The 17,631-nt window shown below is 37.2% G+C and overlaps 1 protein-coding gene across 1 annotated transcript in view; it reads right to left on the bottom strand.

The window, feature by feature from the left end:
* The window catches only part of AMMECR1 (AMMECR nuclear protein 1), a 108,115-nt gene that overhangs the window by 9,044 nt on the left and 81,440 nt on the right, over window positions 1-17,631 (bottom strand). The window contains 1 exon segment of the mRNA XM_027089509.1: window positions 12,758-12,872. Coding sequence (XP_026945310.1) covers window positions 12,758-12,872 — 115 coding nt within the window.

Raw genomic sequence — 17,631 nt, forward strand, 5'->3', positions numbered from 1 at the left:
CTTATATACTAACCCAGAGACCACTATAACTTTATTATGTGAAAGACAAACTTTTGATGGTACCCTAAAAAAGGTGGTCTCCTAAGTAAGTGTGGGCAATTTCTTGCTAACGTTTTAAGAAAGTAATCTACTTTTTCTTTGATTAGCATTCAATCAAAAGGAATCTGTCCTTTCCCGTCATGTCTCACATAGAATAGTGTATAGTGCTAAAGATCACAAAAAGTTATCGTCCTTATATACACTGATAACAAAAATGACATTTCAAAAGTGTAACAACTCCATTCTGCTCTCCCAAATCTACGGTTGCTTTAGATCAAGGGTTCCCAGGTGGAGTTTAAGGTTGTCCAAGGTCCAGGAGGGTAAACATTTTTACCAGAGAAAGGGGCTTCTTTTCAGAGCAGGTGGCTATATCCATTCATCTGTATGGAGGTAAAGGTCTAGAAGAGGAAAAGGGGTCCATGAAGACTTCTTTTGTTCCTTCTGCGCTTAGCCTGAAATTTCCCAGTTCTTCAGGGAATAAGAAGTCCTCTGGAAAATCCATTTTATTTTTTCCCCAGGTCTTCACACATCCATCCATTAGAGTCTGTCAGATCTTATGAGCAGTTGATGTTTTTTTATTAAAGCCTATCTCTGTGGCTATTTCTTCTACCTAATATCAGTATTCTTATGAATATCCTTCTGCTGAAAATGCAATCAGGGCAGCTGTTTAAAAACTAACACAGTAAGGCCTCTCATACCCTGTGGGAAATGACTATGGACAGCTGAGAAGAAATATGAGTGCTTAGCTATCAGGCATTTCCAGGATAAAGGACATCTACTAATCTCCCTAGTGCCTGACACGTTACGGAGACAATGACAAATTTGCAACCGTTTCTGTATACTGACTTTCTGATCAGTGACTTTGAAATTTTTTCCTTCAACAATATTAGATCCTTCATAATTTGTTTTTAAAAACATACAGCATAAATAATTTATGCTCCCATCATTCACTGAGGTGAATTCTGCAACTTCAACTCAATGTATCAAAAAATCTGTCATGTTAAAATTGAAAAGAGTTTTGGTGTTTATTAAGGTGTCTCATCTAAACTGTGAGAGGAAGACTGTTTCCCTATCTGTGAGATGAGAATGTTAGACTCAATCAGTGCTGTTTAATTGGTATGGGGTCGGGGTGCGGGCTGCGAAGGTTATCAGAATTTCAGGTCTCCTACTTCAGCAAGTATAGTTTGTAAAAAGAATAACTCCCCAGGTGATCTTTATTCCGGGTTAACTAGATAACCTCTAATAATCAGTCTGTGATTATAATAATATAATCAGTCTGTGATATAATATAATATCAGTCTGTGATAATAAACTGTGGCTAAGTATTGGGGGAAAAAAGTGATTTAGGCAAATTGGAGGTGATTTAGACATAAATCCTTTCTTCATAGGAGTACATTCTGTGCTATTCAACAAAAATGACAGAGATTTTGAAGCCTAGTAATTTAAAAATGAAAAGAGGTAAGACCAATTGCATGGTATGCAAATAATATCTTAATAAAGATACATGCATATGAAGAGGTTAAGACCAAACTGGAAGGACATGTTGACCAAAATAAAAATTACTCATGGATAAAATTGATTTACTGTTGTATTTTGAGAAGGCCCCACCGTCAAATCTGACATGAAAAAAATTACCCAAATTCCCCCATTTTGAATTAGTACCACATTTACAATTTTTATTTCTTTTCTGTGTTCCTACAATTCTGAACAATCGAAAGCCCCTGTAAATTGCACTGTAGGTATGGTGATATCCAAGTGATTCCTTTGTGAGAAATAACTTATTTCTTAGGTCAAAAATATACTCCACAGAGATATAAAGCCAAAGCCAGAGTGACTCATTTTTCTTTCAACTAGTGGAATCAGGAGAATGGTAATAACGTTCTGAACAGAATCAAAGTATAATATAGCCTTTTGTCACCTGTTGAGCAACAGCATCTCGCTCCCAGAACCACAGACGCCACCAAGTAGTCATACTGCGCAATCAGAACAGGAGAGTGGAAAATGGCCTGCTGTGGAGACTGACCCAATCTGGCCAGCTTGTGGTAATCACTGGCTTTGCAAATTAAGTCATCTCCACTGAAATGAGCACCAAAACGAATTCTGTACTGTTGGAGGGAGGCATCTGTCACAGCTGCAACTCCAAAATGGAACCCTCATGTATAATAATTGAATCCTCCCTTCAACAGACTGGAGAATCCTTCAGGCCAGCAGCATCCCAAGAGACAAAGGCTCTAGCTGCAATGATCAGCTAGATAAGAGATCAGCTAACCAGGGGTCTGGGATTCCTTGAGGCAAACTTGCTAGAAAACTCTATCACAGTAACCTTCCATTTCTCAGGATGGATAAGGAGTCAGCATATGGGAAAACTACGTCACCAAACACCCCTAGCCACCACTGCCCAAAGTACAGCCAGGTGAGCAAAAGCTGGAGACGTGCAAATCTAGCCTTATCGGAGTCTTCAGGTCATTTTCAAAATTATTAGAAGGTCTGGGGAGAAAAATGCTTTCAAGGTCCATCAGCTGTGATAATGTCCTTTTAATCAAGACTGTACTTTTGCTAAGCAAAGCTATAAATCAACTCGAATGGTAGCAAATTAAATGTAGGACTTATAGATAAGAGGATATGGAATTAAACAGAGCTGTATCTGTGTTGCTGTGAGCGGACATTAAGAGCAGTTCAACAGATTCCTATTTCATGTTAAAAAGAAAGCCATATTTATTCCGAACCTTTCCAAAGCAAGTGATTTTTATTAATGCTATTATACAATCTTTTGTTTTTAACATCACCCAGAATGATTAAATATCAAGATTAATGTTAGGACCCTAAAATATATCTTGATTATTCTGGAGTTGATTATTCAGTGTGGGGATTATGCATCCCCAACTCCCCCTGGCCTCGGCCTCATCCTCTTTCCTCTCTTGTCCATCTCTCTGTTTGTTCACTGCTCTATCGGAGAGCACGTGGGCACAGGGAAAAGAGATACACGCAAATTAATCAATTTTGCTACATAGTAAAAAGGTTTGGTAGGAGAAGAGATTATAAATAATGGCTAAAATGAAGCTTCTAGACTGTCTGCAGATTTCATTTATCCTTGTTATCTGGTCCCTTGTTAGAAATGTGGCTTCATTTAAAACTATTACCCCCTAATGCAGTGACTCTCAACGCAGGAACATTAAAAATAAGTGCCCTCTCCTCCTCATTATAATACGTAGTCCATATTATGCTCTGCTCAATTGCACAAAGTTGAGCCTGTCTATAAGGCAAGTGTTAGTCCTATAATTCACTAGCAGCACTACAAAAGGGTCTCGCTTTTACTTGTGAACCTAATCAGCAAGCCAACAATCTGGATATGCTGAAACATGAAAAAGTCATCTGGCTAAAAGCATCAGTGAGTATAAAATGTGCTCTGGTTAAGTGGAGTAGGCTCCACGCAAGCCTTGGACCATTTGGGTCCCCAATTACCTACACGGTCCTGACCCTCAAAGCTAAATCTGCCCCTGATCACATCCTGGCCAATGAAACCAATTTACTTCCTCAGGTTCATCCTGTCTCAGCAATGTCACAGTTAGTCCCACTCGTCCCCATTTTCAGAACCGAATGTTGGGTTTCCCTGTAACGTTATGGCCATAGCTCACTCCACTGATTTTCAGTGGGTTCACCTTGAATAAAATAAAAAATATCAGGAGGTCAAAGAATCAAACGTTTGTCTGACATGGCTTTGTTGCTGATATCATTTGGCAAAATAGGCTTTGCAATTAACAAAGCAGCCAGTCGCTGGTCATTCATGTAAGACTGACCTGCCAGGCTCAGTATGCCAGTTCCATTGAATTGAATGGAAGGACTCTGTTTCTAAGGAGAGGGCACCCCCTAACTTCTAGAGGCTGGCATCATAGGAGACACACATGCTCTCTCACAAAACAGCCTGTGGTACCACGGACAGAAACAAACACTGCATTGGACAACCCATGGGTCTGACCCAGAGTCTGGTGTTTCTAATATTTGTAGGAGGACAAAGCCACAAGTGATATTTTTGCCTGAAAGCACAAAACCCATAACGCAGCACCTTCAACTCATTCGCTCATAGCCCCACGGTACCTTTTGCCCCACCCCCAGCTCAGCCTTCTGCAGACTGACTCTTCCTCTTCCCAATGAAAGCAAATTCCACATAAAAGAAGAAAATACTCCAAACTTGGGTCTCCACCAAGAATAGTTCTTATTTGAGCAAGTAAAATTAGCATTTTCATCATAAAGGCTGATGACAATTTGCACAGATCCTAATGAAACACTTCCCCCAATCCTGATAATGTCGACTACACAAAAATAATGTCGACTACGTATTGATTGTCCAGATCTGCCCATCAAATCCTCAAAGTTGTGATTCCTCATCGCTTTAATCCACCCATCAACTTCAGAAGTAAGTCTCAAGTTTTGAAAGTGCCCATCTGATTAACAATTAACACTTAACAATTAACAATGGTTAACAATTAACACTTCAGAATCTGGCCAAATAATAAATTTTAAAAACAGTGTTGCTGCAATTCAGGGGTTTTTTCTCAGTAATTTTTACTTTTGTAAACCTTAAAAATTATAAACATGGATTTTTTTTGTTTATAAAAATAGCACGTGCATATTACCAAAAGAAAAAAATCCCTTTTGAAAAGTATAAAGGAGAAAATAAAGATGACATGTAATCCTAGTACCACCTAGAGACAACTCTTGCCTTCGTGACTTAAAAAATAATCTTCTCTTGAACCAAATGAGATGTCAACAAGGACTATATTGTTAGGCTGTTTTTATCCATTATCTGACCAGTTCCTGTAGCTGTACTTGCTTTCCAATCTCCTTCAAGTGAGAAGCTCTTAAAAGCACAAGAAATACTACACAAATAAATCAAAAAGGGTAATTGACTGCAAAACCGTCACTTGGGCACAAGTAACCTTTTAATATAGTCTACTATAAAAACTCCACTTCACCATCTACCTCAGCTGAGGTTTTTTTTTTTTTTCCCCTGTTGTTATTTTGTGAAAACAACTGCAAAGGTCTCCTTGACCAAAATACATATAAGCTGCTCTTCTCTAAAATCCCTGCAAATCGGACACCTTTAGCTTAGAAATTAGTTTGGTCTCCATGGACCAATTCTTGGCTTTTGCAGAGCTTACCAAAACACCAATTAGTGCCAATTTTGATTCATGTAGGAGATGTAGGAGACTTAGACACCTTGTCTATCAGGAACATAAGGCTGCCAATTTATTTCACAAAGGCCACTGAACAACAATCTGAAAACTTGTATTTTAACTAATATACGTGCAGCTCTAAAATACCTGGACTAGCTAATAATCACCCCCATGAACTCTGAAAGAATTAGTTTAAGATTTTAAAATAAAGCATGGCTAACGAAGAGGTGCTCTGAAAAGCTATGAAGCCAAACATGTTTATATATCATTTGCAGTGAAAGAAACTGTTCTTACTCTAAGGTTTTGCAGGGAACAAGAGACAGCTCAGAATGCAATTAAGGGAAAAAAAAAAACTATTCTCTGTAATGATTAATTATAATGAGCATTCCTTAAAAACTGAACAACCTGAAGCTTTCCAAGGAAAGTTCAGGCAACACAGGTGACCTTTAAATAAAAAGCCTGCTTTTTGTCAAAAGTTAGAAAAGTGCATTCCTACCATTTTTTAAAAGGGAATGAGGAAGGGGGTGACTTTACAGACAAGGAAACTAAAGTAATAAAATAATTTTCTTAAAACCTAGAGATGTGATTTAGTTTGCTTTTCAAAGGCTCAGGGAAAAACACCTCTTGCAAATGTACCCAATATAAAAATGTTTGCCTGATAAGAAACTGAGAAAAATCTTATACACATTACAACTGTACATTGAGTACCTGACTCAATATAGTGTCACTCAGTCTACAAAAGAGATTTGTTCCTAAAAAGTTCCATATGGGTTGAACTTATGTAAATGAATTAATCTTCAAGTCATGAGGAGGACAGTAAAGAAACCCTATAGTGTGTCCTTCTGCAAAGGAAAATATCTATTTGTAAAGTGAATAATCACTCCCTAATATGTTTGCTTAATTTAGATTTATACATATAATATTGACTTAGAGGATGATGCAGTAATATAATAGAAGCATATATGGTTTAGAATAGAGTATTTTTCTTCCTAAAGAAAATCCTTTTGTGAAAAAGAAATCTAGAATGTAAAATTTTTAAAACTGGACTATCTTTCACTTTGCTGCCTACATTTAAGTTGGCAATGGCCATTTTAAAAGTTAGGGACCTCTTATGACTTCTAAATGGCTAGCAGTGATTGATTCCCTGGAAGTAAAACGAAACAAGCCATTTTTAAAACGGGAGTCACAGCGTCACACTGTGTCAGCATCCAGAGAAATCTTAGGAATTATCTAGTCCAACTTTTCCAGCTTCCTGGTGAGGAAACGGAGATCCAGAAAGGTCACCAAGCTGGGTAGTGGCCGTTAGGAAGAGAACCCGAGTCCCCTCGTTCCCACAATTCGGTACTCTCTTTTTATCAAATGCCAGGGATACACACACAGAGTCAAACTGTACAGGAAAGAGACGACTGGAATGCAACTACTAGGGAAAGGGGTGGAAGAGTTTATGGATTTGGGGGAAGAAGCAGGAAAACGTTCCCACCACCAAACAACACACTGGGAGGGAAGCAGGAAGCGACTGGAGGAGGCCTGAGAATGGACTACAGCAGCCCATTTCGCTAAGAGTATCAATAGCCAATGGAAATTTTTATGCATTAAATCACCTTCTAGAAGTCACTTTACTTTGTTCGGCTTGCTTCCTCACTAGGCTTCTGATACATTGAATTGTTGATTCACAGCAAATTCTTTCTAGATGGCCAGGAAGCGTGAAGCATTCCTTTCCCAATGTTCCACAGCACTTGAAAAAACATTTAAAGTAGAGCATCAGGACAAAGACTAAATTATCATAATGATAGTGACATCTTATACAACAACCTCAAGGTCCCTGAGAAAATACTGTGAAAAACATTTTCTTGGATATATGAAGCCTATGTATTTTTTTTAAAAAGGCAGAAATCTTCAGTTAGAGGAGAAGCAAAACATAGTGTATATCACAGTTGGGAAAAAATAACCAAGGGCTGGGGGTTGACAGAACACGTACCACTAGAAGTCATTTCACTTGGTGACTTTGTGAGTCATGCTAACCATCTGTGTATGAATGGGAACACTGTTTTCAGTGGAACATTAAGAGGAGCTAGAAAAAGGTAAACCTTTAAGTGGGGAGAGAGGGTGAAAAGAACATGAACTTCTCAAATATATGTGAGATAATGATGGCAGCTGATTTATTCATCTCATCTGTTTACTCATGAAGGTTGCTACAAAAGCGCCCTATTATTAACTGCAACTGACCACGTCAGAAATCAGCTGTGATCATTCAAGAGGTGTGCTTTCAAAGTGAAGTGCAGCTCTCTGAGTACCAGCAGTCCAGCAAGCGTGGGTGCTTTAGGGACAGAGTGAGACTAGGGGCTTGAGGTCTAGCTTTATAGTCTGGGGACAGATTTTTGGCATCACATAAGGATCATGCTGGCCAGCCCCACCCAGCATGGGTTTATTCCATGTAAGTGTTGGGTGCTAAAAAGGAACCGTCTGCCTTAGGACCACAAGTGACAGCTGTATACACAGGTGAGATCTCAGTGATTTGGGGAGCTAGATATAGCAAAAAGTACCTTATGGTTTGGGAAAATGTCAGTAATCTACTGAAATATGATCTGAAGGTCTACGTCAGGATACAAAAAATATTTCTTCCTCATACCTTCAAAATGATCTTGTCTCTAAAGCAGAGATAAAAGATGCCTGACTACAATTTATAAAATATTTTGACATCTGTCAGCAAATTGCTACATCGGTTCCCCACAGGATCACTGGTAGCATACTTGCTATACAAGTTCTTCTACAAACAAAAAGCTTATTCATTTATATCTCCCTGAAAATGAGCAGCTAGTAGATGATACACCTAGAATCATCCCACGAGTCAAACTCCAGGGATTGTGATGTCATTGGTTTCATCTTCTTTCAGATCTTTAAAAGGAAACATGGCTCCCAAATAGTGTCACCATACGAGTTCTAGGCTCTGTACCATTTTAGAGGACTCCAACATGCTGCATGAGCTTTTCTTTCTTTCTAAAGCGCCATGTCTGTCAGCCATGCTGCCATTCAGAATTAAGAGAGTGCTGTCGATTGAAGAACACAGAACAATGGTGATAAGTTTCTGTGTTCAAACACAAGGCAGATCACTTCGGATTTCTCCCTAGGGGAGCAATTTTCCTCATTTAACAATCATTTTAGTCTTGCAGGTAGATATTTCTACTTATCAGCAATGAATTTTTTTCCCCAGTTCAATCACTCCTCATTCTTCTCATGCCTACCAGGGCAATAAGTAGATCATGATGCGGGCAATGATAAGGGAGGGACCGCTGTTCCAGTTTGTCTTTACAGCCTTTTGTGGCTGGCTTTGTTGTTTTTAATGACTACCCAGGTTCCTTGAGAGGCTACCTACAGATACCCAGTTTAAATGTATAATTACTACTTTGAGGAAATGTAACAGAAGGAAGCATTACTGATCATTCTGTCAATTCAACAGTGACTTGAAATTAATTGCATCCACTTGTGAAACCACTTATCAAACATTCTTCACATTATCAAATAGAAGCATTCTAGCCTCTAAGTCTGACGTAGATCCTATTTTCCTACTAACTGCCGTCATAAAATTAGAGACATGTTACCAGAAGACAGCTCCCAAACAGGCTGAGTTAAAAAGCTTGGATGGAGAGTAACTTCCAGCCCTGTGGCAGTTCACTTGTCATTTGAAAATTAGGTGTCTATTACCACTGGTCACGTCCCTCATCCTCATGACCACAGGGATGTCTTTCTTGTTGCTGAAGTTACCTAACTCTACCCTTGGGGACTTCTAGACTTTGCCCTCTCCCTGCATTGATCTGGGCATTTTTGTCCCTTTAATTAAGAATTCTACTGCAGTAACACGCTGCACCAGTGGGGGTCAACTCTCAAACTGGACTTCCACCAGAAAAGCCCTATGTTAGAGGCTTCTGCTCATATAAAACATACTCATTACCAATCCCTGACTTAAAAATTCTCTATTGAAATTCTGTAATCATCTCCTGTTTCCCCCCTCTGGCATAAACATATATAGCACCTTGCATTTCCGGTTAAAGCGAGATACTTATGGTGAAAAGGATAGTTCATTCTTGGAAGAAAAGGTGTACCTATTGGACAGTGTGAAATTTCTCAAAGTGAAACGTATACCTTCATAATATAGACTGACTCCTCATAAAGGAAATCCACAATATAAATAATTAACTTATATACAAAGGTAAACCATAAATGAAGACTTCCCCATAGTCCTCTTTTTAATAGTGACTGTAAATTTAATATGATCTCAGTTACGTACACAAATATGCAGTTTTATTGATACAAAGACACAGAAAAAGAAGAGAAATAATTCCAAACTATTAACAGTGGTTATCTCAGAATGGTGCGACCGCAAATGGCTTGCATTTCTTTCTTTATATTTTTTGAATTTTTAAAGTTTTCTTCTTCTCAGAATTACTATATTATTATGGACAGTAGGTTTAAATACATACATATATATGCATATGTTCCTTTTTCTTGTGGTAAAATACACATAACATAAAATTTACCATTTTAACCACTTTAAAGTGTACAATTCAGTGGCATTAAGTACATTCACAACGTTATACAACCATCACTACTATCCAGTTCCAGAACGTTGTCATCACCCCCAATGGAAACCCTGTACCCATTAAGCAGTCACTTCCCATTCACCCTGGCAACCACTAATCTGCTGTCTATCTTTATGGATTTGCCTACTCTGGATAGTTCATACAAATAGAATCATACAGTATGTGGCCTTTGTGTCTGGCTCTTTTCACTTAGCATAATGTTTTCAAGGCTCATTCCTGTTGTAGCATGTATCAGTACTTCATTTCTTTTTATGGCTGAATAATACTCAATTGCATGGCTATAATGCATTTTGTTTATCCAGTCATCTGTTGATAGACATTTGGGTTGTTTCCACCTTTTGGCTATTGTGAATAGTGCTGTTATGAACATTCATGTATAAGTTTTTGTTTCAACATCTGTTTTCATTTCTTTGGGGTATATACCTAGGAGTGGAATGTTATTGACATATGCTTTTTTTAAAATGTCTTTAATTCTACTTTGGCATTCTGTGTTTAAAGTAGCAATGCTTTTTCAGAATTATTAAGGATAACCTTAATAATATCATTCTTACAATAATACCATTCCATTTTCAATCACTGATTATGGTACATTTTTTTTTAAAGGCCAAATCATGTTCTTTTCAAAAATGTAATTTTCATCCTTATTCTTTGGGAACAAATTTCTTTTATGCTAGACACTTTAAACTATGATGAACTAACTGAAAAGGACAGTCTTTTCCTCTTAGCATAGCCATTCTAGCAGTACCTAAATCACTTTCAAATGCTTATGTATTAAAAGTACAAAAATATATGCATTTTGTTGTTGTTGTTTCTTTAAATGAAAAGCATCACAAAATAAACATCAATATTTAAACCTTAAGGGATGTATTAAATATACAATACCAAGTAGAAGCATACAGAATCTTCCAGAAATTCAAATGGTGATCAGAGAGGATAAATACACCCTCAAAGAGTACACAGTACCAATTCTTAGATGTTCTACCTCCCACCCTCCCAACAGAAAGATGATACGTCTCATGAACATAAAAGCCCAATAATATCAAGGTTCATTTTAGCTGTAGACAGTACTTGATGTGGGCTAAAGAAGATGATGGTGTGCTTACCCACACCTACTTAACAACTTGCCCCAGAACACATGCACACACGTTTATGCAATAAACATTCATGTACATGCCACACGTGCACACTTATGCACACACGAATGCACGCCCTCCCCCCAGAACCATACTTCCAACTCAGTGGCTGCAAGTAAGGGAAGAAGTGTTTTTGTAGCTCAATCATCCCTTAGGTCTCAGGCTTTTTCTGTTATTATCACTCCCATCCCCACCAATACACACACCGCACCCTGCAATTCAGAAAGCAGAAATAAAATTCTAGCTGGAGAAGAGGGAGTACACCCAAACTGTAATATTTGTTAATAAGTAAGGGACATGATTTGGGATCATTTAAAAATAAAGTACTGGGAATATTTCTATAATATCGGTGGACTTCTCTTTAAGAAAAATTCAAATCGGAACAATAAAACTTATAGAAAACAATCAGTTAGGAAATTTTAATCCCATAAAAGGTTTTACACACTCCAACTTTCCCAGGATCAACACTATCAACAAATTTTATTTTTTCCTTTAGAAAAAAATCTTAAGATGCTTTCGTATTCTAATAATGCTCCCAAAAAACCCTACCACAAAATGCAGAAAGGAACTCTTTCATCCTACTCTCTGCAGAATTTTTTTAAATAGCTCTGGCATAACAACAATGTTTATATCACAGAGATTTTTTTCAATGAATATTACGAACTTTATAAATGTCTTTTTCTCTGTGTGGAAAAACTGAATCGCAATGGAGTAAGTTGTCCAAAGTCTCACAAGGAAAGAGGGGAAAGCCAAAAGTAAAATTAACTGTCAAGAAAGTGGTCTGTCCACAAAGCAAAATATCTCAGTTATCATGGGGGACAGTCATTCTAAAAAGGCAGTAGAATTAAACATGTTATATCATGATACAGTCATGTCATTTACGAGTATGTGTATGCACAAGAATGCCCTGTATATCACTGAATTCCCATTGTTTAATTCTTACAGCACTTACTTCTTCGTGATTGTGTATACTCCTTTTCTCTGCTATTAGACTCTAAGATGTTTATGGCAGGGACCAAATTTTAACACTTTTGTACACGTAGCACATGCCTTGAATACAGTAAGCAGTCAGTTAACATGGGTATGTTTGCGTGTAAAATTTCATAGACATACACTCAACTAACTCCCCCCAACCACCAAAACAAATCATGGTGAGAATCTTTGAACTTCCTTAACAACTCAACCCCACATACTAACGAAGAACAAAAATATGATCAACATAGGCTACTCTGATAATCCCAACGCACAGAGACACCCTAGATATATATACCCTTACGTGTTAGTGTGTAAGTACACAGATTAAGGTAGCCAAGAATGAATTAGCATGGTTTACCTGTAGTTAACCAACACCCTGTTATTATCCATGAGCTGACTTCCCCAAGTGATGTATTATCCTAACCCTTTTGCTCCTTGTTTCTGTGATGTATCCTCTGACTACCTTAACTGCTTGGTGGCAGTCACACCAGAGTGCATTGGAATGGAAATAAGAGGAGAAATAAATTCCAATCAGTCCTGCCTACTACTTGTTAACAGCTTTTATGAGGTGCTGTAGTGAAGTAATAGGATAAAAATGAAGAGCAAATTCAGTTTGGGGGATTAAAACAACACAGGGTACTTTGCCTTTAAAAAAAAAAAAAGAAAGAAAAACTCCTTTGCTTACAATCTCATTGATCAGCTGTGAGGTTTATCCAAGTTACTCTCCACCTCCATTACGATAGGAAATGGGCTGAAAGAATTATTTTCTGGGCCTAATTTTTAAACAATTACTCAGGAGTTACTTTCATTTTTCTTTAAAAATTCTCTATAGCCTTACCTCCCAGTCCAAATAATCACAGACGTCTTCGAAGTTAGTGAGCAGAGACACTGAGCAGAACAGCCGCGGCAGCTCATCCCTTGTCATTGGGGGAAAACGGCTATCTTTAAGGGCGCTGTTGGAAACAAAGCAAATATTAAAGCAATCACTAGATATGGGAGTTCTTAGTTTCAAAGGCAGGCAATCATTTGAAAAAGGTATGAGATTAAAAAAAAAATCTCAGGTGAGAAAGGTGCCCAAATCTTCAAATGTATTCACAGGCTCCAAAGATTTGAGAAGTTGTTATTTTTGTTCATTCAGTAGATTGTGTTTACTAGCCAATTCTGTGACCAATTCAGTTGTAAAAACTGAACGATCAATTATATTTCCTGTACAGTTATTTCCTTGTATGTTTCCCTGTTACTTGTAGAACCTGACAATGTTTTATTTTACTTTTGAGGAGAATAAAAACCAGAGTAGTGGAAACTTGTGGGAAGATTTCTGGATCTAGCACTGTTGGAAAAAATATATACATATTTCATGTTGTTAAAAAAAAAAAGGTTCATACTAGGTTGACCAGTTACCATAGAACAGCATCTAAAGAGTTCAAAAAAAGATAAAAATTTTATTTTCTTCAAGCAAAAGAAATCAAAGAAAATGAAAATAATCATGCAAATTACACACTAAAAATACAAGGATTTCAGTTCCCTATAAAGGATAATTCAAGATATGACTCAAAAATTGTGACACTTCAGGAAATAGCACTAATCTTAGGAAATAAAATTATGATTAGGAGACCATTAATCACATCAATGGATTTCTGAGTACATCAAGTCTGACTGGACCCTGTAATCAAGGGTAGTGTACCACAGTGCCTAACTGTAGAAAAACCCAACTGTAAAGGACAAAAAGGTTGGAAGATCGTAATTCTTCCTGCAACAGTAGAACAGACAGAAAACACAAAGACATCCACACACCACACACACACACACACACACACACACACACACACACACAGGCACTGTGTGTTCCTTGTACTTTTAAAAGAAACCATTTCCTGGTCAAGAAAACAAACACACCTCTGATTACACACTATATTAATGGTACTGCTGGCATTTGCGCTGTCACTCTTCAAATGTCCTATAAAGCAGAGCCAGGCATAGAAAATGTTTTCACAGATTAATCCTTAAGAGGTTAAAAACTTAGAGCCTACAAACTGCTTGGGTCATAACAAAGTTCCATGACCTTCGGAAATAATTCCTTTTTCAGTGAGTTCCTCATTGTTGGATTTTCTTTTTTCCATCCCTTCCTTCGCATTCAGAAACTCACTCACTCTACTGTACAAATATACCCCTATGTTTGTAAGTATTTTCAATACATTTTGGTGTTCATTCTATCCTGCTATACAGAGGAAAATGCTTACAGAAAGATAGAGATGTTATATATAAAGCATACATGTTTTTCCCCATTCGAGGAGCCAAGATTAACCAAGAAAATCAGGAAATCTGTGATAATTCATACTCTGAGAACAGCACTTCACTACTTTATAATTTAACAACATAAATTTCCTATGGCTTGGCTTCTTTTATTTTCCAACTGGCAAATAAAGTTTAAAAAAATATTTTCAAGTTGTCATTCAAAGCCAAGATGAAGACATATATGGTGTGTGTGTAACGTCCCCCCAGCCCCAGACCTGCCACAGGAGAGAAGTTCTAAAACACAGACCAGAAGAATCCCATGCATAAAAACCCAAAGGCCAATCACACTTTCAGTTTTCCTTGTGAAAAGCAAAAAAGGGGAAAAGAGCCTTATACATTAGAATAACATAAAATATAATTTTTCGGGTTATAGATTTTTATTGTGGTAATATACATAACATAAAAATTACCGTTTTAACCATTTTTAAGTGTACATTTCTGTGGGATTAAATATATTCACATTGCTGTACAGCCACCATCACCAACCACCTCCAGAACGTTTTTTTATCTTGCCCAACTGAAACACGGTACCCATTACACACCAGCTCCCCATTCCTCCCTCCTTCCAGCCCTTGGCAAAAATGTTGTAATTTAAATACACTTTTATAATTTCAAATAATTATAGTAATATAGTCGCAAATGTTTTTCATATATAACAGCTTTATTGACATATAATTCACATACCATAAAAGTCACCCTTTTAATGTACACAATTCAATGGTTTTTAGTATATTCAGAATTGTACAATCATTACCCCATCCAATTTTAAAACATTTCATCACACCAAAAAGAAACCCTATATCCATTAGGAGTCAGTCCCTATTCTCCCCTCCCCCCAGCTCCTGGCAAGCACTAATCTCCTTTCTGTCTCTACGGATTTGCCTGTTCTGGACATTTTATGTAAGTGGAGTCATACAATATGTGGCCATTTGTGTCTGGCTTCTTTCACTTAGCATAATGTTTCTGAGATTTTATCCATGTTGTAGCATGTATCAGTACTTCATCCTTTTTTAATATATTTTCTTCTGTTTGATAAATTTGACATGTTACATTTTGTAAAAGTACATCATCTTTTTAATGACCCAATAATATTCAATTCTATGGATATATCACATTTTGTTATCCATTTATCTGTTGAAGGACATTTGAGTTATTTCCACTTTGGGGCTACTATGAATAATGCTGCTATGATCATTCATGTATGAGTTTTTGTGTGGACAATAATGTTTTCATTTCTCTTGGGTAGATACCTAGGAGTGGAATTGCTGGGTCATGTGGTAATTCTATGTTTAACTTTTTGAGGAACCATCAAACCGTTTCCCATAGTAGCTGTACCATTCTACATTCCCACCAGCAATGTACGAGGGTTCCAATTTCCCTACATCCTTGCCAACACCTGTTACTGTCTGGTTTTTTCATTATAGTGCTAGGCCTCCTTTAATGAAAAGGTTTTTGTATCTAGCTCTAGCTTTTACATTAAAAAAATACACACGTTGAAGTTGCCATGCAGTTAATTTCTCAACACTTTGAGGCAAGTTATTATTTTGTTTACTAGCAAATCAGTGAAAGGTATATTTTAGCTCAGTGCAATTCAAACTATTATTTCAAATCAATGAAATTTTCAAGTACCTAAAACGTAACTGAGGATCAGGCTAGCAAGCTTTCCTCGTGATATGGAGCTGGGTGCTCAATCATTTGGGGCTTTTAAAAAAAGAATGTTTAGAACAAAGAGTGAGTGGGAGAGGGCTAGTATGGCTAATAACATAAATAACAATCATGCCTCGCCATACCAACACTCAAGTGTTTTAACTTCAGAAGTCTGAAATAGTGAAGGTACATTAATCGTGATGGAAACAGTCTGATTTTACAGAAACACTCATTCAAACAAGACTTTTAATTCTTGCGTTTTTCATCAACTCTAAGTAACTTTTCATTAAATTCATGAACACAGACAAATTCTAAAAGGCAGGAACCCCTCAATATCTCTAAATGCAAATTCCTAGGGAAAAGAACTAGCAATGAAAGCCTAGCAAGGATTTCAGGGATTATAAGAAAAAGATGAAAAATGTGGCTGGAGACTGACCTCAGAGCTGCTAGGCTGGTGTGGATGGATGGCTGATAAACAAGAGGATTCAGCTTCCCTCAGCCCCGTTCTCTTTAGTATATAGAATATGTGATGTGGAAGCTTAGCCTTTAGAGAGGCTATGCTGTCTGGAGTCGGGCAGTGACTTGCTCAAGGTGACCCAGCTAGTTAGTGACACAGGTAGGGGTACAACCCAGATTCTCTGACTCAAGTCCACAATTCTTTCTAGTATGTGTACCTTAGTTGCCACCTTTGACTGGATTATGGGTTTCTTTTTGAATTTTAAAATGAAATGCTTGCTTTACTAGGCAATTCTGATCTCATACCTGCAGTGCCTCTGCCTAAAGAAGATAAATAATCATTTAATAGCATTCATTAGTAGCCGAAGGGTAGACAGAGTTAGACTTCCTGTCTACTGGAAATCTGCAGGAGCAAAAAGGACTTTAAAATATTAATATTGTCCATGGAAAGCATTTTATACCAAAGTAGTGTCTGCCAATTTAAATTCTAGGCAGTCTGAGGAACTGACAAAGAAAGAGACCTTGTAATAAACTCGTATGAAGTTATCTTTGCTACAGTAGGAAGCCATTTCCTAGTGTTTAAATATCGCTAGGAAAAAAAGAACACTTATGTACAAAAACCTGCGGGCTGCTCCATCACCCGTATGATGGATGGCTAAGGTTTAAACAACAGTTTAATTCAATACCAAATTCAAATATATTCAAATTCAAATTGGCATCCTCCCAAGAATATATTTCACCTAATTGAGAAGCAGCATTAACATCTGTCAAAGTTAATATCTAATGTTAAATAGCACTTTAATGAAAATGAACATTAAAAAAAGGAATTAGCTATCAAAGAATCAAAGGGTTTGTGACAGTACCTGGAAACTATGAGGGAAAAAAAAAACAGCTGAAAAGAGACAAAGCCTTAGATATTGTAAGGCTCATCACAAACAATAGAGCATGCAACAGAAATTATTTAAGAATCTAGCCAGCTAGCCATTCACTCACTCATCCATTCATTCCTTTGCTTTCTAAAACACTGATGACCTTAATTGGTTAAACAGTGGAAAGTTACCAAACTGCCGAAGGGCTTCATAATTACAGGCAATCATTTTTCAGGACAAGGAAGTAATTAAAACCAAAATTAAAAATCCCTGTTTGGATAGGTGAAGAAAAGCAACTCAAGCATACATTAGTCTAAAATTAAGACAAAAAAAAAACCCCAAAACAGCTTTTTCACGAGGGGTTTCAATCATCTGGAAATTCTGCCATTCCTCATGTGACATGTCTGAATTCCAGGAACTTAGAATACTAGAATCCTAAACCCAA

This window comes from Aethalodelphis obliquidens, unplaced genomic scaffold (assembly GCF_003676395.1).
Source record: "Aethalodelphis obliquidens isolate GAN/ISIS:26980383/991018 unplaced genomic scaffold, ASM367639v1 scaffold66, whole genome shotgun sequence".
Taxonomy (NCBI): Eukaryota; Metazoa; Chordata; class Mammalia; order Artiodactyla; family Delphinidae; genus Aethalodelphis; species Aethalodelphis obliquidens.